This window comes from Corvus hawaiiensis, chromosome 26, assembly GCF_020740725.1.
Source record: "Corvus hawaiiensis isolate bCorHaw1 chromosome 26, bCorHaw1.pri.cur, whole genome shotgun sequence".
NCBI lineage: Eukaryota > Metazoa > Chordata > Aves > Passeriformes > Corvidae > Corvus > Corvus hawaiiensis.
In genome coordinates this window covers 34,053,711-34,080,095 of record NC_063238.1, presented here as the reverse complement: position 1 = coordinate 34,080,095, position 26,385 = coordinate 34,053,711, and the positions used below count along the sequence as shown (strand labels likewise).

Below are 26,385 nucleotides of genomic sequence, written 5' to 3'. Positions count from 1 at the left end.
AGTTCATCTGTGGACAAGGGAAGGGCTACAGATGTCAGCTCTCTGGACTTCCGTAAGGCCTTTGACAAGGTACTCCACTACATCCTTTCTAAATTGGAGAGATATGGATTTGGTGGGTGGACTGTTCTGTGAATAAGGAATTAGTTCAATGGTCACATCCAGAGGGAAGTGGTCAATGGCTCAATGTCCAGATGTAGATCAGTGATGAGTGGCATCTCTCAGGGGTCTGTATTGGTACCAATACTGTTTAATATCTTTATCAATGACACAGACACTCGGATCAGGTGCACCCTCAGCAAGTTTGCAGATGAGACCAAGCTGAGTGGTGCAGTTGACATGCCTGAGGGACAGGATGCCATCCACAGGGACCTTGACAGGCTTGAAGACTGGGCCCATGGAAACCTCATGAGGTTCAACAAGGCCAAATGCAAGGTCCTGCATATGTACTGAGGGAACTCCCAGTATTTATAAAGGCTGGGGAACAAATGGCTTGAGAGCAGTCCTGCCAAGGACTTGGGGGTGCTGGTGGATGGGAGTCTGGCCATGACCCAGCAATGTGCACTCACAGCCAGAAAGCCAATTGTATCCTGTGCTGCATCAAAAGCAGCAGGGCCAGCAGGGTAAGGGAGGTGATTGTCCCCCTTTGCTTTGCTCTTGTGAGACCCCACCTGGAGACCTGCATCCACCTCTGGGGCGCCCAGCACAGGAAGGACAACACAGACCTATTAAAGCAGGACCGGAGGAGGGCCTTGAAGATGACTAGAGGATGAAGCAAGTCTCCTATGAAAACAGGCTAAGGGAGTTGTTCAGCCTGGAAAAGAGAAGGCTCCAGGGAGACCTTATTGAGGCCTTCCAGTAGTTTAACAGGTTCTATAAGAAGGATGGGGACAAACCTTTTAGCAAGACCTGTTGCAATAGGACAATGGTTTTAAACTGAAAAAGGGTTGATTTATACTAGGAATGAGAAGAAGTTTTTACAATGAGGGTGTTGAAACACTGGAACAGGTTGTCCACAGAGACAGATGGTAGATACCCAACCCTGCAAACTTTCAGGATCAGGCTGGACAGGGCTCTGGGCAACCTCATCTAGCTGAAAATGTCCTTGCTCATTGCAGTGGTGTTGGAGTAGATGAGATTTAAACATCCCTTCCAAAACAAATTATTCTATGATCAGGATTGTTTTTCCTATTTATGTTACTTTGCTTATATTAACAGTGGATTTCAGTTACCATTTAAAATACCCTCAGCTTTTATTGTCAGTACCTTGAATAATTTTGCCTCAGCAAACTGTGTCATGCCTCTGTTCACTCTGCATAGCACAGGAGCTTGTGCAGCTCTTTGAAGCTTCACAGGGAACAATTTAGGAACTGCTGACACTATTTTCCATGTAGTACTGTCATGCTGAGCAAGCCAGAATTTCAGGATGAATAATTTATCAACTGCCCATATTTATTCTGGATTGAACGGATGTCACTTTTGTCCAGAATACACAAGCTGGTTTCAGAGAGCAGTATGTACAAGGACTACAAGCCAACAGTAAATTAAGGCTGTACTGACACAAAACAACCCATGAGCCCAACAGTATTACAGCAAACACCAACACATAGGTTTTAGGGGATGTGAGCAGCCTTTGAAGTAGCACAGGTCACAGCTTACACATGGGAGGCCAGGACAGGCAGCATGCTCCACACACCTTTCCTATCTAATCCTTCTGCAGTGCAGCAGCTGAATCCTGAGTCCAGTTCTGGGCCCCTCATCACAAGAAAGACACTGAGGTGCTGAAGCAAGTACAGAGAAGAGCAACGGAGCTGGCGAAGGGTCTAGAGCACAGACCTTGTGAGGAGCTGCTGCGGGTACAGGAGTTGTTTAGCCTGGAGAACAGGAGGCTCAGGAGGGACCTTATTGCTCTCTAAAACTGCCTGAAAGGAGGTTGTAGCCAGGTTGGGATCCATTTCCTCTGCCAGGCAATCAGAAACAGAACAAGAGGAAATGGCCTCAGGCTATGCCAGGGGAAGTTCATGTTGTACATCAGGAACTTTCTTCACTGAAAGGATGGTTAAGCAGCGGAACAGGCTGCTCAGGCAAGTGTGGACTCACCAGCCCTGGAAGTGTTCAAGAAACAACTGGACATGGCATTTAGCGCTATGGTTTAGTTGACATGGTGGCGTTCAGTCAAAGGTTGGACTTGATGATCCTGGCAGTCTTTTCCAACCTTAATGATTCATGATTCCATGATACTGTTTCCCTTTCCTCTTCACTACAAACAAGTTTTCATACTCCTACACCATGTGAACATCTACAAACTCACCACGATGTAGCTACTTCTCTTGGTCCCTCTACTCTCTTCAGCAGCTGCACCAGTCCTGAAATGGCAGGATAACCACATATGCACGCATGTCTCCTTGTGCCCACACCACTTATCTAAGGGCCCATTAATGCTATTAAATGTTGCAGTGTAGAAATCCTTTGAATTAACCTCTTCAGATTTAGAAGATACACAGACAACTCAAAAGCTGCATTAAATATGCGTGCATTCTGCTCCTCTCAGATTCTGAACCACGCCTGTGACAAAACCTTCCTGGCATGCTGCTTTATCTTGCTGCATATAGGTGTAGAAAATGAAAATCAGGACTCTTACAGACCATCTGCTGCATGCTGTGGCTTAGCACTGGCTGCTGTTGGATTCCAGTTTTGGCCATTTTACCTATGGGCATTACTCACTCACTGACAGCTTTACTCTTCTTAGGCTCAGCTGACTCAAGAACTGTTTTTTTCATTACTTCTTCTCCACTCCCCAAAATCCCTCTGCATCCATGAGAAAATAACTGCAGTCAGGGACTGCAGAACACAGCTTGAAATTCTGCCCTGCAACTCTTCTTCTCTGGGGCAGAGCTGGTGAGCCACCAACCAGAGGGAGTAGGCACCCAGCCAACACTGCTAAAGACCAATTCATCAGTGATCTCCACCAGAAGCCCACATCCTGTGTTGCCCTGTGTCCCAACGATCCCACTCTGTTTCATACTTCAAAGTGAGCCCTTCCTCTTGTCCTGGGGACAAGGCATATAGCCATTTCATGGTCATATTTTCAGGTTGACCCTTCTTACATGCACACACACACAAGATTTGTCTCTCCCCCAGCAATTTCCAGTAAGTGAGTTCTACCCCGATCATCAAGACACTTAACCAGGCACTGAATTCAGGAAAAGAAAAGAAAAACTCCTTATCTATATGTGTAAATTTAAGCAGATAAGTCAGAATTTAACAAAACTCTTTAACCAGAGACACACAACAAAAATAATCTACAGATATAATAACTTTTTATTTATGTAAGCTGAGGATGTGTATTTGGCTCAGGACTTTTTATCCATGACTTTAAAGAGACTGACTGCAAATAATATTAAAAAAAAAAGTAAAATTAATCAATATTTTCAAAATTGTTACAAATTTTCAATATTTTCAAAATTGTCACAAATTTTGAAAACACTTGTATAAATTCAGAAAACTTTGTGTACCCTTAGAGGGGCATAATTTAGTTACCATTTATAGTGATATTTGAAAACATTAGTTCTTTACCCCAAAGTTTCAACATAGACATATTCATGATGAGTGTAATTTCAAGAGGGTATCAAAAATGATCATGGTTAGAAAAATATACATATTTTGCTTCTGGAAAAGAAAAGATAATTTGAAATATCCATCAAATAAAATACTAAATAAAGTCTCTCCACAGATTTTTTTCACAGTCCAAGATAAAATGTATGTTTATACACAGCTTATGCAGTCTGTCATTTTCAAGGTAGAGTCACAGTTTCACCAGTACAGAAGAACAAAATCTGTTGTTGCTCTCCAGACTGTTGGCTGCACCCACGTGTGATTGTTTAGGCAAGCCAAAAGAGTAGAGCCATACAGCGAAACCCAAACCAATCATAAGAAAGGTAGAGAAAACGCAGATGCACAAGAGCAAAGGAAATCACACTGATAACAAGAACATTGATAGGAATAGTGACCAATAGGAATAGACATGAACTCTTTAGTAGCATGCAGTAATTCCTACAGGAAAAATAATCCCACCACACTCCAAGTATTAAAAGGACACTTTCATGGTGCTTTTCATTAATTTTAGAAGTAATATTAAAGATTACTGTCTACTGGAAATAGCCTGGACTGAATTTGTTTCAGTGGATACAGTTTGTTGCTGTGCTTCAGTTCATGGCAGTGTTAAACTTCAGTTGCACACACACCAAGCAAAACAACCCTAAACTTTCAAGGTTTTAAAAGGAAGTGAGATAGGAAGAAATTTTCAAAAACATGCTTTCACTACCTGAGTGCACTGCAGTAGCCAACAAAGCAAAGGTTTAGTTATTACTTGTTAAAATGAAATCTGGTGAAAAGAAGGAATTCAGAAGAGCGACATGGCACTTGCAACAGAAACTGAAATTAGTGACACATCAAGATCTGACATCCTTTATAGTATCTTTTGAAGTGTCAATAGAGCAGTATCCTAGCTGCAACTGAAACAGAACAGAGGCAAATCCTAATGAAATAACCAAATCAAGAATGTTACAATATTTCACAGTAATGAAGTCTATGAAACTACAGAATAGAAAAAAGCATGAAGGATAATAGCAGCATATGGTTTACAGTTTTTACTTCTCAGTTTATTAATATTAGTGGTGCACTCAGCAATGCATAAAGCAAGGAAAGAAATTCTGTCAAAACTGGCAATTATCTACCATGTCAACACTTAATTATGGTCCTTGTAAACAGCTAACTCCTTTTTGAACTTAAATTGCAAAGAAAAGAATATTTACATATAATATATATGTATATAACCACAAAACCAAAATTAAGTTAAAACCTATCAAGGAAATTGCATTTTGAGGAGAACATAATACAATATTAAATAGTACATGTCCAAAGATTTTGAAGGCATTGTGATCTTCATGCTTTCTCCCTCCAGTCATTTCCCCCTGGATTTTAATAGACTAAATACTTCATTTCAGAGTAAATAAGTGGAAATATTATAGAGCAGCTCCGGTAAAGAATAGCTCCACTACTGAAAATTGCTCGAGGCGTGGTGATCCAGGACTCTGACTTAAAGCAAAAATAAACAGCATATAAGGCCACAGCAAAGAAGTGGCCAATCAATACCATTGGTTTAGGAGATAACCTGCATTAAAAACAAACAGATAAAACTAGTAAATAAACAGAATCAGAAAGGACTTACAAATTTCCATTTTACCAATACAGATCTCCACTCAAGATCACACACCCCCTTCTGATTTCAGCAGATCTGGTCCTGCCAACTCAACTGAAAAATACAAACTTGGTTCTCTTGGGCTGCTCCACACTCTACATTTACTTCTACAGCACAGCCAACATACACTGCTGCTTTCCCCTCATTTCTAGGACTCTTTGTCTACCTTATCTTCCACCAGAAGAATATTTTAAACAGGCTTTTCAGTTTTAGCTCTCATTCCAAAGAGAGAGATATATAAAACCACTCATTCTCATATGTTCAGAGTAGTAGGATTTACTGTGCATTCACAAGTTTCAGAGGGGTCATTCAAACACCTTCATAGCTAGAGATTTCCCAGCTCCTTACAGCTTTTTATGGGAGGCCTCAACTTCACTACTCTCAGTTTGTCAAGTAGGAAACATCTCCATCAGCTGCTCTGCTGGTCTGGACCCCTCTACCTCATTCACACTCCTGTGCCAACTACACTAGGTGCCACTAGCTTTTAGTGGCCATTTTTACACGGAAAATAACAATAAAAAAAATTAAAACCAAAAACAAACAAACAATCTCAGCACTTAAAGACAGTTTCTAATAAAGCTCCAACCTTTAGTATAATCTTAATCTAGACTCATGTGGGCCATCCTCCCTGTGTTGAGCTGTCTGATGGGGAGCAAAGCAGATCTCACAGGGGCTCACAATAACCACTGCCAGCACAGTGAACTTACACTGAGAGCAATCCAACAGGACCTGAGACACATTCTCCTCCAAGTCTGAAGTAATGGAAACAGGCTTTCTTTAGCTGATGCAAGGAATCTACAAAATGAATTAAAATGAATAAAACAAATATAATCAACACATACTGAAACATTTTTCTGCATACACAATACTGATATTAAGTCCAGGATTTTGGTAGCTGTTGTTCTGTTCTATTGAGCTGGACTTTAAGCTGCTTTTATTTATACAAAGGATAGTCTTACAGAATATCTACATATTTTTGTATTAACTGACTATTGTTTTCTTCGTTTTGGAGTTTTTCTTTGGTTTGTTATTTAATACTAACTCCAGACTTGCCTTCACATTGCTAAAATTCTGTCTAAAAAACTAGGCAGAGAACACAAGAAAACTTATTAAAATTCCTTGATTTATATATTTTTAATATATAACTATATATATATATATATACACACACACACATGCATACACACACACAGAGACATGCACATGCCCTTCCCAGTCATATTTATTTACCAAGTTGAAATTAGTCAGAGGTTATCTTTAAGATATATTTACCATCTGTGGCAGCAAATAGTTCATAAAGTGCCTGGGCAAGAACATTCACTACAAAAGAATGAGATTTTTTTCTCGACCAGTAAAATGTTCTTTTTGCCTGAGGAAAAAAAATAAAAAAAGTAGTATTTCTGTCAGTAAATACAAAGGAACATTCAAAAGATTCCCAAAGAGGTGGCAAGAGTCATGCTCATGAACATGTAGAAGGAATTTAGTGATATGCTAGATCGATTCCAAGCTAGGTCATTAAGGAAATTTGGAAACTCGTTGAACCAGTTATCCAGGTTCCTCTTGCAATAATATAGGGGAAAAAAGGTAGCTTCAGAGCATGCTTCATCTCATCCTAGGTGGGATACAGCTGAAACTTGAAGGATAATGCTCAGCTAGTTCCCCCAATTGACTGATAATAAGTAGGAAATAACTGGGAGTCCGAGGTGACTAGCTGAGATGGAGGTATCTGCATGTGGTCAGGGAAGTCCCAAACTGTCCTGACATTCAGGGCTCCTCAAAGTGCTTCTCAATTTTCAAATACACTTTTTGAATCATCTACTTGTAGTCTACAATTATACTATCTGTAATTTAGGCAATATGTCTAATCCCATTAAAAGCAGTAAGCAAATAAATAAGAAATCTTATTATCTATTCATCAGAATTTTGGGACTAAGTCTCACTGAAAAAATAAACCTTGCATGAATACTGATTGTGTAGATCCTGGGAGAGAAGGATGCTTTCTAACTTACTACTCAGAATAATGCAGCAGGAAAGAGGCCAGCGGAGCACTGAGATGTCTCTTGAAAGACTGGGTACACAAGCTCATTATTGTCCAAGTTCCAGTCACACAAGTGTAATGGTCCAAACCCACCATGTTTAGGATCAATCTGGTTACAAATACATTATTAAAATGGGAGTATCAGGTTATCCTAGCAAAGCATCCTGACTAGACACAGCACACCAGTCTCCTTAAGTAAAACCCAGCAGGTCAGTGTGCAAAGTTTTGAAACCGCCTCTTGCCACACAGCAGTCACAGCCCACAGCTCAACTGGCAAATGCCTGATGTCTGATTTCAAAGCCAAAGCTTTGAAAACTGCATAAAACTTAGAAGTGTGTCACTAAATTGCAGCAAAAGCTGTCTAAAATAAATCCAAAACAAAGAATCACCTTAAGAACGTCAGCATCTTCATAAAGGTCTGGGATATCCTGAAGCAAACTTCTCCATATTTTAACATCATTTAAAATAACACTCATTCCTCCACCAGTTAGAGGGTGTCTTATATTATATGCATCTCCTAAAAGAAGAACACCTAGGTAGAAGAGAAAAAAACAATAGGAGGCTGCACAACCATTACATAATCTTAAAATTCAAATCCTCTATAAAAAACATCAAACTTACTAAAAATTCATTCCCACTAGAAAATAAGATGAATAACAACTAGAAATTAAAAAACAAAACCAAAAAACCACGAAGTATGTCTTTAAATTAAAAGGCTTAAAATGGCTTTAAGATGATCAAGGTCAAACTATTTTTTTCCCTATACATATGCATGTGTCAAAGAACACGCTTTTTAAGTTAATTTCTTTACTTTTTTAATCATGTTTCTTGAAAAGACCACATTTGTTGAACAACCGAGTAAATTAAATTTACAGATAAAGCAGGCATTGATTTAATATCTGGTGTCAATATAAACATTCCAGTTAAATTATGCCCAAGGTACACATTTTCAAAATAATGTAGTTCATAGAAGATTTATGAGACAGCTGTATTGAACAACAAATACCCATCTATGACAACAAAGTCCTATGCCCCAGAGGATGTTTATAATACCTTTTTCATTCCTTTTATTTCATAATACACACCTTTCTTGTTTACAGCTGAAGGAGGCAAGAAGCTGGCTGGCATAGTCCTTAAACGATCATTCTGAACTGCTATTAAGAATGGTTCCTTTAAGTGATCTGCAATAAACAAGTATTTTAGTTACAGTAGTTAGACAAAGTCACAAATAATTTGTACACAATCCATTTTAATCTCTTTTTAGAGTTATCACAGAATGGTCTGGGTTGGAATTGGACCTTGAAGATCATGTAGTAGCAACCCCCCTGCCATGGGCAGAGACACTGCCACAAGACCAGGCTGCTCAGAGCCCCATCCAAACTGGCCTTGGACATCTCCAGGGATGGAGCAGCCACAACTTCCCAGAGCAACTTGTTTTAATGCCTCACCACCCTCACAGTAAAGAATTTGTTCCTAATATCTAATCTAAACCTACTGTCTTTCCATTTGAACCCATTCCCCCTTGTCCTGTCACTGGATGCCCTTGTCAATAGTCCTGTCCCATCCTTCTTGTAGACACCCTTCAGGTATTGGAAGACCAAAATTAGGTCCCTCCACAGTCTTCTCTTTTCCAGACTGAGCAAAACCAACTCTTGCAACCTCTCCTCATAGGAGGGGTGCTCCACCCCTTGGGTCTACTTAGTGGCCTCCTCTGGACTCATTCCAACAAGTCAATGTCTTTCCTGTGCCAGGGGTCCCAGAGCTTTATATAATCCTTCTGAATTGCTAATCTCACAGATGTGATCTGAACAAACTTGTATGTGTTGTTGTGTAGTGTGGAACCAAAGAAGGGGAAATGGTTACTGAAACAGTGACCACACACATGGAAAAAGCCACACAGTTCTATGAATTCAATGAAATGTGTCTTTTTTTTGACATATTTAAATGTGACAATTCTCTAGAAGTCTTTCTAGGCTTACCAGGTAGTTGTGGATAAATGTTCTCAATCATGTATTCCTTTAAATTTTTTGGCATTTCTCCTCGAATATCAACAAGAATCCGAGTTTCAGTTGAAGAAATCTTATAGATTAGCACTGGACTCGTTTTAGCTAAAACAAGTTCAGCATAATTAGCTTTAAACTGTGATGCATCCTTAAAAAGGAAAGAAGGGGAAGAAAGATTGATTAATGAAACGATATTAAACATCAGACATACAAAATAATTTTCTAAAACACTTTTAAATAAAATCCTATATCATATTAAGTTCGTGTTATTATTCTCTTAAATGAAGAAATGTTTTCAAGAAGAAAGTTCTGAATTTCAGTGTAGCAACAATTCTTTTGCCAATATATTTTAGTATTTACTAGAATCACTAACTTATCCATTTCATTTGAATACCTCATCAATATTTAGTATATGCCGTTGAAAACCTGTAATGTAATAAATGTAGGGGTTTTCAGTAAGATCATTTTGTTCTCTTTTCATAAAGAAAATGGTGGGAGGGAAAGAAAAACACCAGTCTAAATATAACTACTTGGAGATACCAACTGAAGAAAAATCACAGTGAGGTCTTAAAGGAGATTCCAAAAGTAGAGAAACTTAGGTAATACTAACTAGGTTAGAGACCCAAAAAGTGCTGAAGGTCCTACAAGTCAGTGTTCCCACTCTAGTGAAAATTCTGTTAGCTTCGTTTCATTCTCCCTTAATTACTTTTGCTGTTAATGCATCAATTAATGCAGCAAACACAAAGATCCAGACAGGATTTCTACCTGGATTCTCCAACCACCCAGCTACCAACTCAGATTCCAGTCCAGGATACCACCTTCTCTCTTGAAGTTTATAGGTCCTGAAGGCAAATGTGTACCTGCTTACAAGGTATCCCACCTTCAGATATTTGGAGTATTCCACCTTCTGGAGTAGAAAACATAGGTGGTTTGACTCACAGTTGCTAGGATGATCTAAAATTCAAGATTTTTACTCCCTGAACAAATACTGTTATAAAATAAAAATAACTATTGTAAAAAAAAAAAAAAGAAAAAAAGGAGTGTCACCACCTTAGGCACCAGTATCTTAACACAAGCCTGTCAAGACACCTATGTCCAGGGAAACAATTTTACCAGCTGGGTTCCAGGTTTACAATGGTGCCTACTTTTGATCCAGAGCTTAGTGCTAACTAAGACACAGCACTAATATAAAGTAGTGGCTATGTGTGGTCTAAGATGCTGAAATGTTTTTTCTTAAAAAAAAATTCTATGAACTAGTGTAGTGAGTCCAGCCCTCAGTTTAAAGTAGTTATGCTAAATCACAGTCCATTATCTTAAACACTCACTTGTTCAACGATATATATGCTTAAGGTTAACCCTATCCTCCACTCCTAAAATCAGAAATCTAACTTTTAACAACCATATCCACTTTAAAAAACAAAGCCGAAGCAGGCTCAGAGATACTTAAAGTGTTCTAAGAGTTGAAAATCTGATCTGTAAGTGTAACTTACATGTTAAGTCTGACACAGTAAGTTCAACTATCTCCTAAAGCTGGGACAGAATATACATCAACACTTCAAGAGTTAAAAACATAGAACAAAATTTCCAAGCACTTCTCAAAGGGACACAGAAACTGACAGAACAGCTGGATAAATACCTAAAAGCACAGCTCTAATTGATTCTGTTGGAAAAGGAAATGAATAGCAACATACTCAGTGAAATTCAGACCCACATTAAGAAGCAGCAGCATAGTGGTTTATACAGTATTATACATAAAAGTTACCTTCAAAATGCAACCAACAAAATGGGATGAAACAGTAACTTTGTTGGATACCAAGTTTTTCCTGAACTTGGAGAACAGTCCATCAGCTACAACTGTAAGTGGAGCATGAAGTTCCTGCAGCATAAATTAAAAATAAAGGTATGACACTGACAATTTTGCTTCAGAACAATGAGAAGCAATTCTCAAGCTCTCCTTTACAATTGTAAATGAGATGTTTTAAAAAACAGTAAGCATCTAAGAGGATCACAGGCCATATTAACAACATATGTATCAAGAAATACTGTGGGTTTTGCCTTCCTTATATTCATACTTATCTGTTTGCTACACAAGCTGATCTAACAATATACTACCGCTTTTTTAGACATATTCAGAAAACACAGCTATGGGAACTGTGCAGAAAGTTGGCTTAAAAAAAGACAATAAAAAGGAGTATTTGCTCCCTTCAGGCCGTAATGATCTTCATAAGAAAAAAGAAAACAAAGAAGAATTTCAAATTAAAGAACTATGCATAAGCAACTAAAGAAAACCAAACCAAAGTGTAACAAACTGACAAGCAGTAAGCATATGGTCTCTTCTTTAAAAGACCAAGCAGGGAACTCTGAGCAGTTCCTAGTCTACTTTGGAACATAGGGCATAGGCTGGAGATTCCCATCTTCCCCATCAGAGCACATCTCCATAACTTTAGGCAGCAAAGGAACTTCAAAGTCCACAAAGAAGATTACAGATTTGCTTTTCCTGAAGAATAGGCAGCATATCCAGAACTTCAGTACAGAGGTTCTACCCAAACTGGTCTTTTCTAAACTTATTAAGTTCACACAGTTTCATAGCATATAGCCAGCAGTTTAGCTTTATAATATGCCAGAATTCTCTTTCTGTCATCCAAGGAATGACCAGACAGAGCTGTCTCTATGAATAGGTAACTTTTTCATTTTCAGTCGCTCACTAGATGGTGGCAGTATATGTGGAAATGCAGACCACTATACACAGGCAAAGAACAAATCTTAATATTGTTTTTTTTCACCAGGAACTCTCAAAAGATTTTAAATTCCAGACATATGACTAATGAAACAAATAATGAACTGAATTCTCCAGAGACACTGAAAGCAGAAGCCACATAAAAAGTTATAACAAGAATTCCCATATTCTAGTATACGCTGGAAAATAATCTCCCTTTATTAAATCTTTCACTTCCTTAATAACTGCATTATTCCTGTACCAATGCTCTGAAATACAAGAGGTTTTTTAATTATATATATATATTAAGCAACCCTCAATTTTCTCAATAGTTTAACAAAGATTATAACAGAAAACTCTTACCTTAGTGTCTCCAGTTTCTTTGTCCTTGTACTGAACACCCACGACACAGTCATCTTCCTCAAGTAACTGTAACACAGTCCCTTCAATGAATTTTGCACTGAAATGGAGGGATTAAAACAGAAGAGGATTCATGATGCTAACATTTCAAGGCACTAGATACAGAAAGAAAACCAAATTTTCGACGATCTTGTCTCTGCCAACATGGTTTAAATTTTGCAAAAAAAGTAATCGTGAGCACTTTCTGAAGTCACATTAAATGTCAAAATGTGTTGGTCATAAATTTCACTTTGACATTACCTTCGGTTTTATATCTGAATATTCTAAAAACCATACTGTTTATCATAAACACCATCCCACTTAGCAGAGTCCCCAGCTGTGCCCCACGGCCGGTGAGAGATGCTGAGAGGAGTTTCACAGCTAATAATGGTCAGAAATCAGGCAGCTGACTGAGTCATCCCTGCTAAATGCTGGGAAGTGGCTGACAGTGCAGGTGAGACCTAACTCCAAGGAGAATTAAAGAGCAGGATCAGCAGCACTTAAACCCTTAACATGTACACCAGATAAAAGTCTAATTCTCAGAGCAGTCCAAACTAACCTAACCTGTTTAGGACACAGATATCTAGCTAGTCGCCTCAGGAATTCAGGATAGGGTTTTGTTTTGGTTTGGTTTTTTTTCTGTTTATGCTTTTAAAGTTCTGCTAATGCTTATGCTCATATGGAGCATCCCTTGCTTCTATTGCCCAACCAGAGCTATTTTGGGTTCAGAAATTAAATCTCTGTAAACTTATATCCCTTGTTGGGTCTGAGCTGTTAGACCTCATCACAGCACTTCAGACTTAGCAGCTCGAAATGGGACACTCTTTCCCTCGCAAATATTCCACATCTTGAAGAACTGAGCTAAAGGTGCACATGAGAATACAACAGCTGCTATTTTAGGCTCTTAGAAGGAATATGAGCAGTTCAATTAATGTTTCTTTACATGTCATCCAGCACGGACATTTCAGAGCAGATCGTGACTGGCTTAATTTGCCAGGCAACAGGCATGTTGGCTGTATCAAAATATGAATGTTATGAGTGAGCACACAACAGAAACATCAACAGCAAAGGAGTGCAGCAGCGTGCCAAGGAATCAGATTCCTGCAGATCCTATTGGCTTTAAGATTCTTTTATAGTTGTCAGTTCAGTTACCTATGTAAGTGCTTACTTCTTCTGATTGTCATCCTCTATAAATCAGTTTATAATTATATATAATTAGTTTATTATTATAAACCAATGATGCCCTACTTCTTTCTGTTGCAAAAAGAACTTTACTCATCTGAAATACATTCATATTGCCTAGTACTTATAAAGAGGATATACCAATCAGTAAAAATTATCCCCTATATCTTCAAAAACTTTGTAATAAAAACCAAAATCTCCTGGCACTATTAAGAGTTCTTGATCTTTTACTGCACATAAACATGCAGTTTTCTATGCCACAAACTAAATGTCAAGCAAGCATAAGCATACACAAAACAAACATTAAAGAGTGTGTAGAAAATGGGAAAAAACTAATTTAAGTCACAAACAATTTTGCTTCAAAGACTGTGTACAGCTACTTGGGAGTTTTTCCCACAAGTTGAGAATCAGATGCCCAAATTTCATTGAACTTAGAGACTCAACAAGGCTTTAGCTTTCAGAGCTAGTGAATACAGTTGCCATTAATTTTAACTGTACTATAGAGCTGCTATCTTTAGTACCACTTTTAGTAATTCATATGATATAATAAAAATGAAAGGAGAAAGCAATTTTACAGTTCAGAATAAAGATGTTCAGAAAAATATGATAATGCCATATTTCCCTTGTAAGGGGACATATGGTGTTATGATATTTAGGGGAAAAAATTATTTTGGGGGGAAGAAAAGACAACACAAAAAAAAATACCACACAGAAAACAGCACCTAGAATCTATTTTGTTTCAAAAGAAGTTTACTTCTCATCTCTTGTATAAAAGAAAGAAAACAGCTAGGAGGAAATACCAAATACTATTTTTTCTCTTCATTATGAAAAGAAGCTGTCTTCAAGATTCTGAAACATACAAGTTAGTAACTGGAAAAAGCTACTTCCATTTAGTGCTTCTTATTAGTTATTTTGTCTCACTTCTTGTTGTCAAAAAAGAAAGCAAAACAACATGCAAATGTAAACACTTGATTTCTACCATCACTAATAACATCAGTGGAAAAGCTACATGCTACTGCCCAGTGCAGGAGGGTTGGACTACATGATCTTTAAAGGTCATCCCTTCTAATCCAAACCATTCTGTAATCTAAGAAATTGTGCCAGATTTGCCACTCATGTCTTGTCCAAAGTTCTGTGCACTGCTCACCAAGAAGAGGTCACTACTTCTGGTAAAATGCCAAACCCAAGAATCAGCAGAAGAGAATCAACCCTTCACCTGTGACAAGAATCAGCAGAAGAGAATCAACCCTTCACCTGTGAACTGTTCTCTCACACAGATGGCCAAATACGTTGCCTAATATTTAAAGCACATACTCCTGCAGTTTAAAGATTAAGTTGTCCCAAAGGGTGATACATATGTGATATATATGATGTGTATGTAACTTATGAACTTGTCTACAGAGAGCAGAATGAATAACTATAGCTGCTACTTTCTCTCACTCTTGTTGATCACAGCCCTCCGTGGTGGCACAGAGGGAAATGGTTTAGGAATCTCATGCAAATGATGGGAACAATGCTTCTGAATCTCTGGATCCCAACTGCTCTGTCCACAACATGACTCACTTGGGCTCTGCCATAGCTGCCCTTCGGAGACCCATGATAAACTGGCCATGATGAAAAGATCTTCCACTGGCCACATGTCCGTCTTCAGATGTTGGATAAGGAATCTCAACTTCCAACTTGCTCTCCAGGTCATGAATTATGTAACCATTTACTATTTGTGAATCAATACCTTCTACTGTATCTGCAAGATATAAGCCAACAGATGGGTTAAAACAAGTCTTTAAGAAAGCTTAATTATTTATGAAAGGCATTTCTTTACATAGGATCCAATTTTCTTAAGCACAATACATATTTTGAAAGAAGAGTATTTTCAAAGCAGCAAGCTGGAAATAAGCAAGCAATTTAAATTCAAATGTAAAGCGCAGATAATGTTTTTCTTAATTTTTCCTGTAGGCATGCTTTTACCAAATACATCGTTGAGTGTAGTAACTCTTGTGTTACAGATCTATATACATTTTCAAATGTACTCACCTTCAAGACCCAAGTCTCGAAGAGCATTAAATCCTCCAGGCTGCAGCAATTCTCCAACTATCCTGTCAGGTTCTTTCAGGTCCCGCTCTATCACAGTCACCTTCCTTCCATCCCTTGAAAGCACCGTGGCCAAGGAAGAACCAAGGACGCCTGACCCCACAATGATAATTTCTGGATCATACCGGGGTGACAATGCTGCATTTGGAGCGGTCTCTGTCAGATACACTTCTGAGAAGTTCACTTCTCTTTTACCCTTTAGAAAACAAAGCCAACAAAGTTACATGTGCCTATGGATCTGTACCATAACCCTGTCAAGAGCTGACTTTGGAGCACTCTGAGCCAGTGGATTGAGGGTGCATTGGTAGTTGGAAGGCATCTTCCAGTTTAGTTTTGTCCAAAATTGAATCAGTCATACTCTACAAAGCAACAAAAGCACAACAAGCAGAGGAAAGAAAAAACAACACCCCTGCAAACAAAATCAAGACCCTGGTTAAACCTGCCCTCTTGATCAAAGACAAACCAAAACAAAGCTGTCAGAGAGACTGAGAGCTGCTATAAAAGGCAGTAAGAAAAGGCTGTCCCATATTCTTGTCCTGTGAAGTAAGACTGATACCTTCATGCCAGTGAACCACCGCAGCATGAAGGCCTTAGCACTTTACAATGAAAAAGGTACTAGATTTACTGGAAAACGTATTTTTCTAGAAAACATATTCCTTTTTAATTACACTCTAAGTGAACCTACCTAACTAACAAAATAGCAACTTATGGTAATATTCAACACGGAAAAGTGTCAGCAAAAGCAGGTGCCTGGGAAATATTATTAAGAAGTGGTCCTGAAATGAAAACTCATCTAACAATTAAAAGTATTACCAAAATCACCATTCATCTACATTTAAAGCTGTTAAGAATTGACATACATTGGATTGGGCATCATTTAATAAAGAAACTGGTATCTTAAACCAGCTATATTATAGAACCTTCCAAACACCACCTAATACACTTCAAAGTAAAAAACAGTTTTAAGGGCAACTCCAGTGCAAAGCTGCAAGTCATTTGTCCAGCCGGCAGATGAGAGTTCAGTTCAGTCTTTCACAAATGCCTCAGCACTGCAGTGCTGACATTGGTAAAAATACGATTGCATCAGTGAAACAACACTGACATCAGAATTTCTAGCGGCACAGTGTCATGTTTATATCTACAATACAGCAAGGGAGTGCAAAACTATCTGAATTCAGGTAGCACAAGAAACTGGCAAAGGCAGGCTTTAACAGAAAAACAAAATAAAAATCAAAAACCTTTGACTTGCAGTCAAAACCAGTTTCATGTTCTTCTGTGCTCATGTGAAAATGCCCAGAAGTACATAGGAAAGTAGCCAAATACTGCTGACCACAGATGTACTGCATATCTATGTCCAGTTCATAGCCTTGGATGGCAGGACTCCCGCTAAGCTCCAGGCACCACCTACAGCTCTCCGCTGCCCCAGAGCAAGGCTAATGCTGGGCTCAAGGGAACAGACTGACTATCTGAGCAGGTTCTGTACCAATTGTACAAGCAATAGGTCAGCAATAATTTCCCAGCAACTCTTATCTGCAGTTGTCTAAACAAATGTATTTTATCCATAAATATTAGTAAGCTCATTAGAGAGTTACAGAAAGGCAGAGATTGGAAAAGGTCTTTGGATGTCTTTGGACATCATCTGGTCCCCTGTTCAGGCAGGGTCAGAGCAGACTGGCCTGGACTGTGTTTTGGGTACCTTCAAGGATGGAGACTCTACCACCAAACGTTGCATTGCTCAGTCACCCTGACAGTAAATAGGGCTTCCTGATGCTCAGAGCAAACATCCTGTGTTTTGGTCTGTGCTCATCACCTCTCATCCTGTCACCTTGGCCCAGTCCTCTTAGCACCCTCCCTTCAGGTACTTACATACATTGATGAAATGATGAACCCCCTTAGCCTTCTCTTCTCCTGGCTGGACAGTCGCTCAGCAACTTTCCTCATAAGAGAGATGCTCCAGTCCTTTATCACAGACTAGCAACTGAACATATTTTTCTGCTCCTATAATAATCCTTCACTCCGAATCTTTCTTCAAACATATTTGATTTGACACTAGAAAATCCCTGGTCTACCACTTAAGTAAGTTTCACTCTTTCTTTTGTCATCCAAAACTAACACAAAATATGACAAATCAAACATCCAGCATCTAAAGACAAACCCTCTCCACCCCTTTCTTAGCTCTTTTCCCACACCAGGGCAGAGGGTCAGTGACCAGAGAGAAGAGCAGCAGGACCTTGCAGTCCATGTGCCGTGTCTGAATCGAACTTACCTTTCTGGATTTGGGTTGTTCAACTTGTTGAGATCCCGGGGTGGGTTTGGCCCAGAAGAAGCCAACCAGCGGCAAAGTTGAGAGCACATCAGAGAGCACCCCCAGGTGCGACTTCTGCTTCTGCTGCTGCCGCTGCCTGGGCCCCCTGAAGTGGTACCTGTACGACAGCACCAAGCCGAGCGAGAAAAACACCAGCACGGAGAGCAGTACCTCCTTATTAGCGTAAGTCATGAGGTCTCCACACTTCTTATACACGTATATGAAGGAGGCGATACCCAGAAAGGTCCACATCATGAGGGTCACTGTTCTCGATTGTTGCTCCAAAGCTTCACCGTCGATAGATGCTGCCCAAAGTAGGGTTTCGTGCAAGGGATGAAAAAATGTATGTATTGAAAAGCGACGATTTCCTTTCCAGTGGATGGTGGGGAGATCTCAATGGAAAAACAAGGAGGCCCGCAAGAGGAACAAGCCCCACCTCGCCAGGCTGCCACAGGAGCCTGGACAGAGGTTCCGAAACCGGAAAAAAAGAATACAAAACGTCTTCTCAAGAATTCCCTCCCGGACATGCGATGCCAGAGGAGCTGGAGCTCGTCCCACCGCCCCCCGGGTCACCCTTCCGCCGTGCCCAGCCCCGCTCGGTGCCGGGACTCTCCTCCGCTGGCGGCGGCGATGCGGCCGGAGCCTCACGCCCGGGGATGAGGCAGCGGCGCCGCGCGGGGCGGGGGGAGGACGGTGCACGCCCAGGGAGGCGCGGCTGATGCTCTGCTCTACCTGCCCGCGCCAGGGCACCCCGCAGCCGTCTCACGGAGAGAAGATGCGGTGCCGCTGCCTCCCTCCTTGACCCGGCTCCGGCGCCCGGCGGCGCCTCGCGGCAGGAATGGGGGGTGCGGGAGGGAACAAGGGGCAATCGGGGCGAATGGCGGGGGCGGCCCGCGGGAGGGGCGGCCCGCGGCCATGCTAATGAGTAACGGCCGCCACCGCCCCGCGGGTACCGCGCGCCCGTGCCTCAGCAGCGCCGGCCAATCGGCGACGCTATGCCGAGATGGCGCTATGGCCGCCGACCAATCGGAACGCCGGGAAGGCGGGGCTTGCGCCCGCCGGGCGATGTGACGCGAAGGGCGGGGCGGGGTTGCCGTGGTGACGGGATGAGGGGCGGGGTCGCTGAGGGGCGGCGGGAGGCCGAGAGCACCGGGTTGCTGCCGTGTCCCCTGCTTGTTTGGGCCCGGAAAGCAACACCCATCGGAGAAATCATAGAATCATGGAGGAGTTGGGTTGGAAGGGACATTAAAGGTCATCTAGTTCCAGCTCCCTGCCGTGGGCAGGGACACCTTCCACTAGACCGGGTTGCTCAAAGCCCCATCCAGCCCACCCTTGAACACTACCAGGAACTGGGCATCCACAGCTTCTCTGGGCAGCCTGTTCCAGTGCCTCACCACCCTCATAGTAAAACATTTCTTATTAATACCTAATCTAAACCTACTCTCCTTCAGTTTGAAGCCATTCCCCCTTGTCCTGTCACTCCCTGCCCTTGTGAAAAGTCGCTCTCTGTCTCTCTTGTAGCCCCTTTACATACTGAGAGGTGCTGTGAGGTCTCCACAGAGTCTTCTCCAGGCTAAATAACCCCATCACTCTTAGCCTGTCTTCATAAGAGAGGTGCTGCATCTCCTTGGATAAACTTTGTGGCCCTCGTCTGGACTCATTCCAATGGATCCATGTCTGTCTTGTCTTGTGCTCCCCACCTCAACAGTGAGGTCTCACCAGAGCAGAGCAGAGGAGCAGAATCACTTCCTTCAGCCTGCTGGTCACACTTCTTTTGATGCTGCCCAGGATGCAGTGAGCTTCCTTTTTTAGCATTGAACTCCTCAAGGGCACTAAACTGTGGTCCTCTCATTTCTCCAAGAGAGACTTGGGCTGTGTACTTGTTGCAATGCAACAATATCTAACATGTCTGTCTCTCACAGTATAACAATACTTCAAAGTGAGGAAGCTGTGAAACATGACAGGACTCCAGGAAGAACTGGTGAAAGAATAATCAAACCAATCACATGCACATGGAACTAAAGGAGATGAGATTTTTGCAGTGGTAAAATGGAATAGATTTTGAAGAAGGGAGAAACATCTGGTAGCTTCTCAGTAAAATAAGATGAAACCAGTTTGACCATTTTTAAATAAATATAGGTGAAATTGGGAGCCATTAAGAGACATGGCTTTGGTTCATACATCACATCAGTTAGTTCAGGCTAAAAGTAAAGATCCTGTGAGCTAAAGAGATCAAACACAGGTTTTTCTGCTTGATAATAACACAGGTCTCATCCAACAATGATGGTTATTCCCTCAACAATGAAATGAATTCTGGTGCAGCAGTAGGATCCAGAATCATAGACATCTATCTGTAAAAACATGTTCACAGCAAGAGCTGCTTTTTCCCAGTTTGAACAAGGGTTATTACAGCTGTCAACAAGTTTTATATTTAAACCACTGGAGACAGAACTTCTTAAATACATCTGCACTTGATTTCCTATGTTCAGTTTATAAATATTCCTTGAGCCTGCTAAAAATGTCTTTTTCTTATGGTTCAGTCTCCACAGATTGAATTAAACTGTGTAACCCTCTGGGCATTTCATGCTAGAGACCAAAAACAAGAAGAGCCATAGCCTTCAAGTTACTGGAAACAACACAAACCTTCTAAACACTAAGAAATGTAAATTGATATACATGAACCAACAATTGCTGAAAATTAATACCAGACTAATGCAAGTGCGTAGTCAGAACTGTACCAAGGAGCAGAACAAGCTGAAGTGGCTAAGAGAAAGAAGAATGGTAGTTAAGGAAACAGACCAAAGCCGAATTCTGTGAATGAAGATACTGGTATGATGATTTTAAGACTAGAGTAAAATTTCTTCTTCCCCTTTACTACCAACTACCAGAAACCCTTCACCCCCTGACGATCCTGCTTGATGAAGCTGTAAGGTTATTTTGGTCACAACAGGTATGTGTAATCCACTGCAGAACATGAACTTTCTGTCTTGTCCAAGTCACCCTGTAGCCACTGTGCCTGAGCCAGAGCAGAGGGCAGCAACTCATGGAAGGTATGGGAAAGAGTAAGTGTGGGTGTCTTTCTGGCTGCAGGCTATAATTAGATCTTATTAGGTGATCAACAAAACTGCATGCTTGTTCTCCTTTCACCCCAAGAAATTGCCTTCTCTTTATGAAATACTCATGCAAAATTTCTTTAAAGATTATGTAATTTGTGAGTCATTTGTATTGATACTTCTGTTCGGAGTGGTTAGTGCTGAGAACTGAAGCAATTACAGAATTCTGACAGATGCATCTGTTCGAGGCTCGGATGCTATCAGAACATTTCTGTATTTCCAGCCAAGACATTGAAAGTGGTGGCTCCCTGCTACTTCTTCATTTACTCTCACTCTCCTGGCCGTGGTGAAGAGCTTGGCATATTTACATTTCTTCAAATCTAAGTTCACAGTAAGAGCTACCTTTTTTTGCTTACATTATTGTAAATAAGGTGGATAGCTAGATAGAGCTACTGATTTTATTGCCATTAAATGCCATGACCTTATTTTCCAACTTTCCATTTACAGGCATTCCTGAACATTTTTAATTTTGTTTCTGAAATGAGAAACTTCTGGTTTCATTTTCATTGTCTTGTCGAAATGACTACTGTGAAACATCTTTCAATGATTTAAATCTCACAGAAGCAAATACGAAAAGGCTGAAGCAGGAATTTCTAAAATTTTATAACAACTTCACAACCAGGAAATAAAGGATCCTGAGAAGAGGTTGAAGTTGAACAGACTTTTCTTTTAACCTTCCTCCAGATGCAGCTTCACTCAGCAAAATGCTGTTTTCAGACCTGGACAATCAGCAATTGGCAGGGCAGTGGTGTGATGTTGGAATAACCAGAAATGGTTGGCTGAACTCCAGGGTATAAAAAATAAATCACTTGATGAAGCCTGCCTCTTGTGCAGAAGCAGGTATCATTCTGTGCCATCTTAAGCTGCAGAGCCATAAAACATGAGTCATGTTCTTGGTTCCTGGTCACAACTACCCCAGGAGCACAGGCATCAGGACCAATGTCTGCAGTGTCAGTGACAGCATGTGCAGCATGAGACTGACACTTGCTGTCCATGGACAGGCTACATGTGACAAAGAGCCTGGTCTCACTATGCATCCTTGTCATTAATTAATTAGTAATGGTCTTCTACCTGCACTGGTAGAGAGATGGAGAAAGTCTGGTGTGTAGACTGAAAGACAAAAGAAAAATATCTGTTCTTGTGTTTCACTCATCATCATGAGAAGCAGCAGAGCCTGGTAAATGTTTGGACGAGGGGTGGCAGGGGTCCCAAAGAATGAGAAGGATGATTATATGAAACTGCAATTACTCAGAATCAGAGATGCTCCAAGCTTTGAAGGAAGAGACCACTTGCGTAAAAAGCGGTAATCATTGTGTTTATATCAGTTGGTGTGTGAAGGAAGAAAAAGCTGCTGTCCTTTATGTGGGCATTTTATTGACAAGCTGGGTGGTTAAATTAATTTTTTTAACAAAGTAGTGCAGTGCAGCTGGATATTTTCAAGACTGATCACAATTAAGAACTCTGCAAATGTTTTCAGAATGATTTTAATGAATGTGAAAAGAACAGCTTAGTGTCTGAACAACAGCAAAAACATTATCAAATATATATGTAATGCATGAACTGGAATTATACTAAGAAGTTTAAAATATTATGCAGCACATCATGAAAGTCCATCCTGACGACATATTGTATTTTTAAAATGTACCAAGGGACGTTTAGCAATATTTTCTTTTTATTTATGCAGGAACATTGTGAAATAGTTTGTCTCTTATTAATGCATAATTAAGGAATTAAAGCCACTAGCTATTATGTTCTTTGCAGTTAGATAGTACAGAATATTTAAAAGGGTACCTCTCTGGGGGCAAAGCTGTAATTCCTGGGAAATCCAGGCAGTAATTTAAAGTTATTTGGGTTTGAGGGACACAGGCAACATGCAGGGTGTGTGTAGCCAGTGGCAGCACCAACAGCTAAATCTATAAGCATTTGTCCCTTTCCTGGTTCTGTTTTCTGTGTAAGGCTGGGATTATGCTGTCCATTTTTCTACCAGTTTATCTCAGATTTCACATGGTGTTTTTTTAATATACTATCAACATGTTTACCTGTTTTACTTACTCTATAGAGTCAGGGGGTGTTCAGCCAATGATATCCATAATTGCAAGTCATATGACTGGGATGGAAGGATGGAAAGGGAGAGGCTAAGTCATTATTTTAAAAATTACAATCCTCACACCAGTTGTGACAGTGTTTTATGTTTTTCTCTGATTTTGATGATATGTTTCACAGACATTTCCTAGTTGTTCCTTGCTGAAGACAGCAAAATGTTTTCACAAGGCACTACAGTCTTCAGGCTTATGCTGAGAAGATGGTGATGTAGGAGTAGGGTTAATAGATAGCAAACAGACTACAGATCATGAGAAAGGAAAAAGAGGTTGAAGAACCAGAAGACAGATGTAGGGTGTGAAAACATATCAGCATTGCAGCATAATTTTTAAAAAATGTTTTCCTTTTGAGCAGTAATGCAGCACTGAACAGAAATGCAGCCTCTGTACTGTTTGTCTCCACATGCAATCCAAATGCATTCTCTTTATGGACCCCAGAGGCTGCTTTTCTCCATTGTTTGCTTGGTAAATAGTTTGTTTCTACATAGCTGGAGCTCAAGTTCACCCAGAAGACAATCACATCTTCAAGTTCAATATGCAGCAATGCTGAAGCAAGAGGTGCACTAGCTCTGTGAACAGAAGACCTGGGCGTATTTGTGCATTCCTATGAGGTAGAATTGCAAATTACGCATCGACTGTAATCCATCCATGCTCTATAAATTCAGAACAGGTGAGCTCTGGAGGGCAGATAGGAAGGACAAGCCAGACAACTTGAAGGGAACAGCAGAAAAAGCTTAGAAAATACTACCAAAAAAAAAAATTTACATGAATTAATCCTCATTGACTCTGCTTTGAGTGACTTTATCTGCTGAGCAAAGTTACGAGAGCACAAGTCTTGTGAGGGAGCTGGGGGTGTTTAGCCTAAAAAAAAGGAGGCTCAGGGGAGACCTTATCCCTCTCTGCAACTCCCTGAAAGGAGGTTTTAACTAGATAGGGGTCGGTCTCTTCTCCCAAGTAACAAGTGACAGGAGGAGAGGAAATGGTCTCAAGTTGTACTAGGGGAGGTTTGGATTGATTATTAGGAAAGAATTTCTTCACAGAAGGGGTTGTCAGGCTGGAACAGGCTGCCCAGGGAAGTGGTGGAGTCACCAAACGTGGAAGTATTTAAAAGAAAAGTAGATGGGGTGCTTAGAGACATGGCTTTGTGGTGGACTTGGCAGTGCTGTTTTAATGGTTGGACTTCATGAACTTAAAGGTATTTTCCAATCTCAATGATTCTATTCTACGAATCCCAAGAGGGCTAATTGCCACATACTAAATTCCACATGACTTCATGACAAATAATACTGCTTGCCAATAAAAAAATAAATAATTTGGCATCTAAGAGAGGTGAAGTTTATGACTTGAATATTATGGGTTGGAAACGTCAGTAAGAATGAGGACAGCCTGTAATTATAGACTCTAGAAGGGCACATTACAGCAAGATGTCTGACCTCCAAAACAAGGAGAGAATCCACACAGCTAGCAAATTCCATTTAGCAGGGTTTTTGGTTGTTGGTTGGTTGCTTTGTAAACTAAACATTGTCTCTTTAGACTGTAGGAGCATGTGATAAAGCCTTCTGAAAATACATCATTTTGAGGTGCAGATAAGTTCTTCCACTCAGTTATGTGTATTTTCTCTGTCATCCATCTTCCTTGTTTCTTTTCGGTCTCTTCTGCATCTACTCTGATTTTTCATTAGGGGGTGCAATTGCTTCTTAATCTTCAAAAACTGGAAGAAGTACTCCTAAACAAAATACACTTTTCAATTTACCTCTAAAGTCCAAGCCTAATTTAATTAAACTTAACATCCCTTCTTTCATGTCCTTGAAGATACTCATCTCTACAGTGATTCACCCTGACCAGATGAGGAGGTGGAACAAAGAAGCCACTTCATTCAGGTGACTTTTATTTTCTAAACAAAAACTCTTCGGGCAGGATAAATACTATTGAAGAGCCAACCACCAAACCCAAGCATATTTTGATGAAAATACATAACAAATACAGAGCTAGAACTAATAAGCTACTGGGCTCATTGGCCATGGTAAGATGCCCTAAGGCTCTTTGCTTGTCAGAAGAGAACCTCAGTCAGATGGGAAAGTGTGGGGTATGCCCAGCCCCTGCCCTGGAGGGAAAGCCTGCTGAGATAAGATTGCATAACCTCCCAGCAGGACTCCCTCGAAAGGCAACCACTTTGCAGCTGTGGTGAGAAGAAGACAGACCCAGAATCCTCTGGGAGACCCTATGCAGATCCTTTGTAACCCACTGGCCTTTACCCTCTGACACCCACCCCCTGTATCCCTATAAAGCCAGCCCTCTACCTCTGTGAGGGAGAGAGAAGCCCATCAATGGCCTCCCCTTCGCCGGGTATGGACTAATAAAGCTGCCTCGTGCAGAACTGCTATACGGGTCTCTTGTCTCTCTCTCCCTGGTCTGCCCTGGAGACTGCCCAGCAGAGGAAGAGCTGGAATCAAGAGCTGAAAATCACTGACACCTTCTCTGCATGGGCACTCTGGCTAGCAGCTGAGGGAAGACACCGGGACCTGGGAAGATGATCCTCCACGGGACCATCTCTCCGGACCGGTCACAGCTTCCTGGGTCAGAGCTACTGACCCCACACCAGCTGCCTTAGGAAAGGGCTGACTTCCATTGTCCTGTGGAGCAGAGACATCCTCAGTACTACTGAGTTGCTGTCTTCTGATCTCCTGATTTGCTTTTTGTCTTTCATATCAGAATTCTCCTATAACCTTTATGCTCCTAAGTGTTACAATCTCAGCTGCTTCATTTATGCTACTTATTTGTCTTACCTGGTGAGGCTTTCATGTATTTTTTCACACCTGAATAATTTTCTCAATAAAAGTGACTGAAATTCACTCACCTGTGCTATATCAAACTTGGCTTTGAATGAGAGACAGTGGAACCCCTGGATGAAAGGCTGCAATGCCATCTCACATGCTGTTCCTTCATCAGAGGAATGTAACCTGTACTTCAGAGGAAGCTCACTTAGTCTCTCTGTGGTGACTACTCAGGTTGCCAGAACCATGGCCGAAGCCCACTTCACTGCTGCTGTTATAGACAGCTGCCCAAACTGCTGCCTGTCTCCACCCTTCATCTCTAGATAGTGACTGCTGAATGTCTTTCTCTAGTTCTGCCTCTGCTCAAGCATCTTCCACATGTTTTTGCCAATGCCAAGTCCATGTCCC

At 40.8% G+C, this 26,385-nt stretch overlaps 1 protein-coding gene across 1 annotated transcript; it reads right to left on the bottom strand.

Annotated features, from left to right (window-relative positions):
• Positions 1-3,300: 3,300 nt before the first annotated feature.
• Positions 3,301-18,892, bottom strand: SQLE (squalene epoxidase). The gene is made up of 11 exons (XM_048286906.1): positions 17,953-18,892; positions 15,630-15,882; positions 15,159-15,339; positions 12,378-12,474; positions 11,061-11,174; positions 9,275-9,446; positions 8,381-8,476; positions 7,685-7,827; positions 6,530-6,626; positions 5,965-6,052; positions 3,301-5,170 (listed from the first exon to the last, which is right to left on the bottom strand). Exons 1-11 carry the CDS (start codon positions 18,244-18,246, stop codon positions 4,978-4,980), a joined length of 1,728 nt encoding a protein of 575 aa, XP_048142863.1. The 5' UTR covers positions 18,247-18,892; the 3' UTR covers positions 3,301-4,977.
• Between the last annotated feature and the right edge of the window lie 7,493 nt (positions 18,893-26,385).

What these genes read in the sequence shown, in the direction of transcription:
- SQLE (XM_048286906.1), bottom strand. Translation starts at nt 18,246, where the DNA reads ATGATGTGGACCTTTCTGGGTATCGCCTCCTTCATATACGTGTATAAG. An exon ending in AAGAAACTGGAGACACTAAG is followed by an intron (nt 11,175 to 12,377) that starts GTAAGAGTTTTC and finishes TTTATGCTGCAG; the next exon opens with GAACTTCATGCTCCACTTAC. An exon ending in TTGTTGGTTGCATTTTGAAG is followed by an intron (nt 9,447 to 11,060) that starts GTAACTTTTATG and finishes TTCCTTTTTAAG; the next exon opens with GATGCATCACAGTTTAAAGC.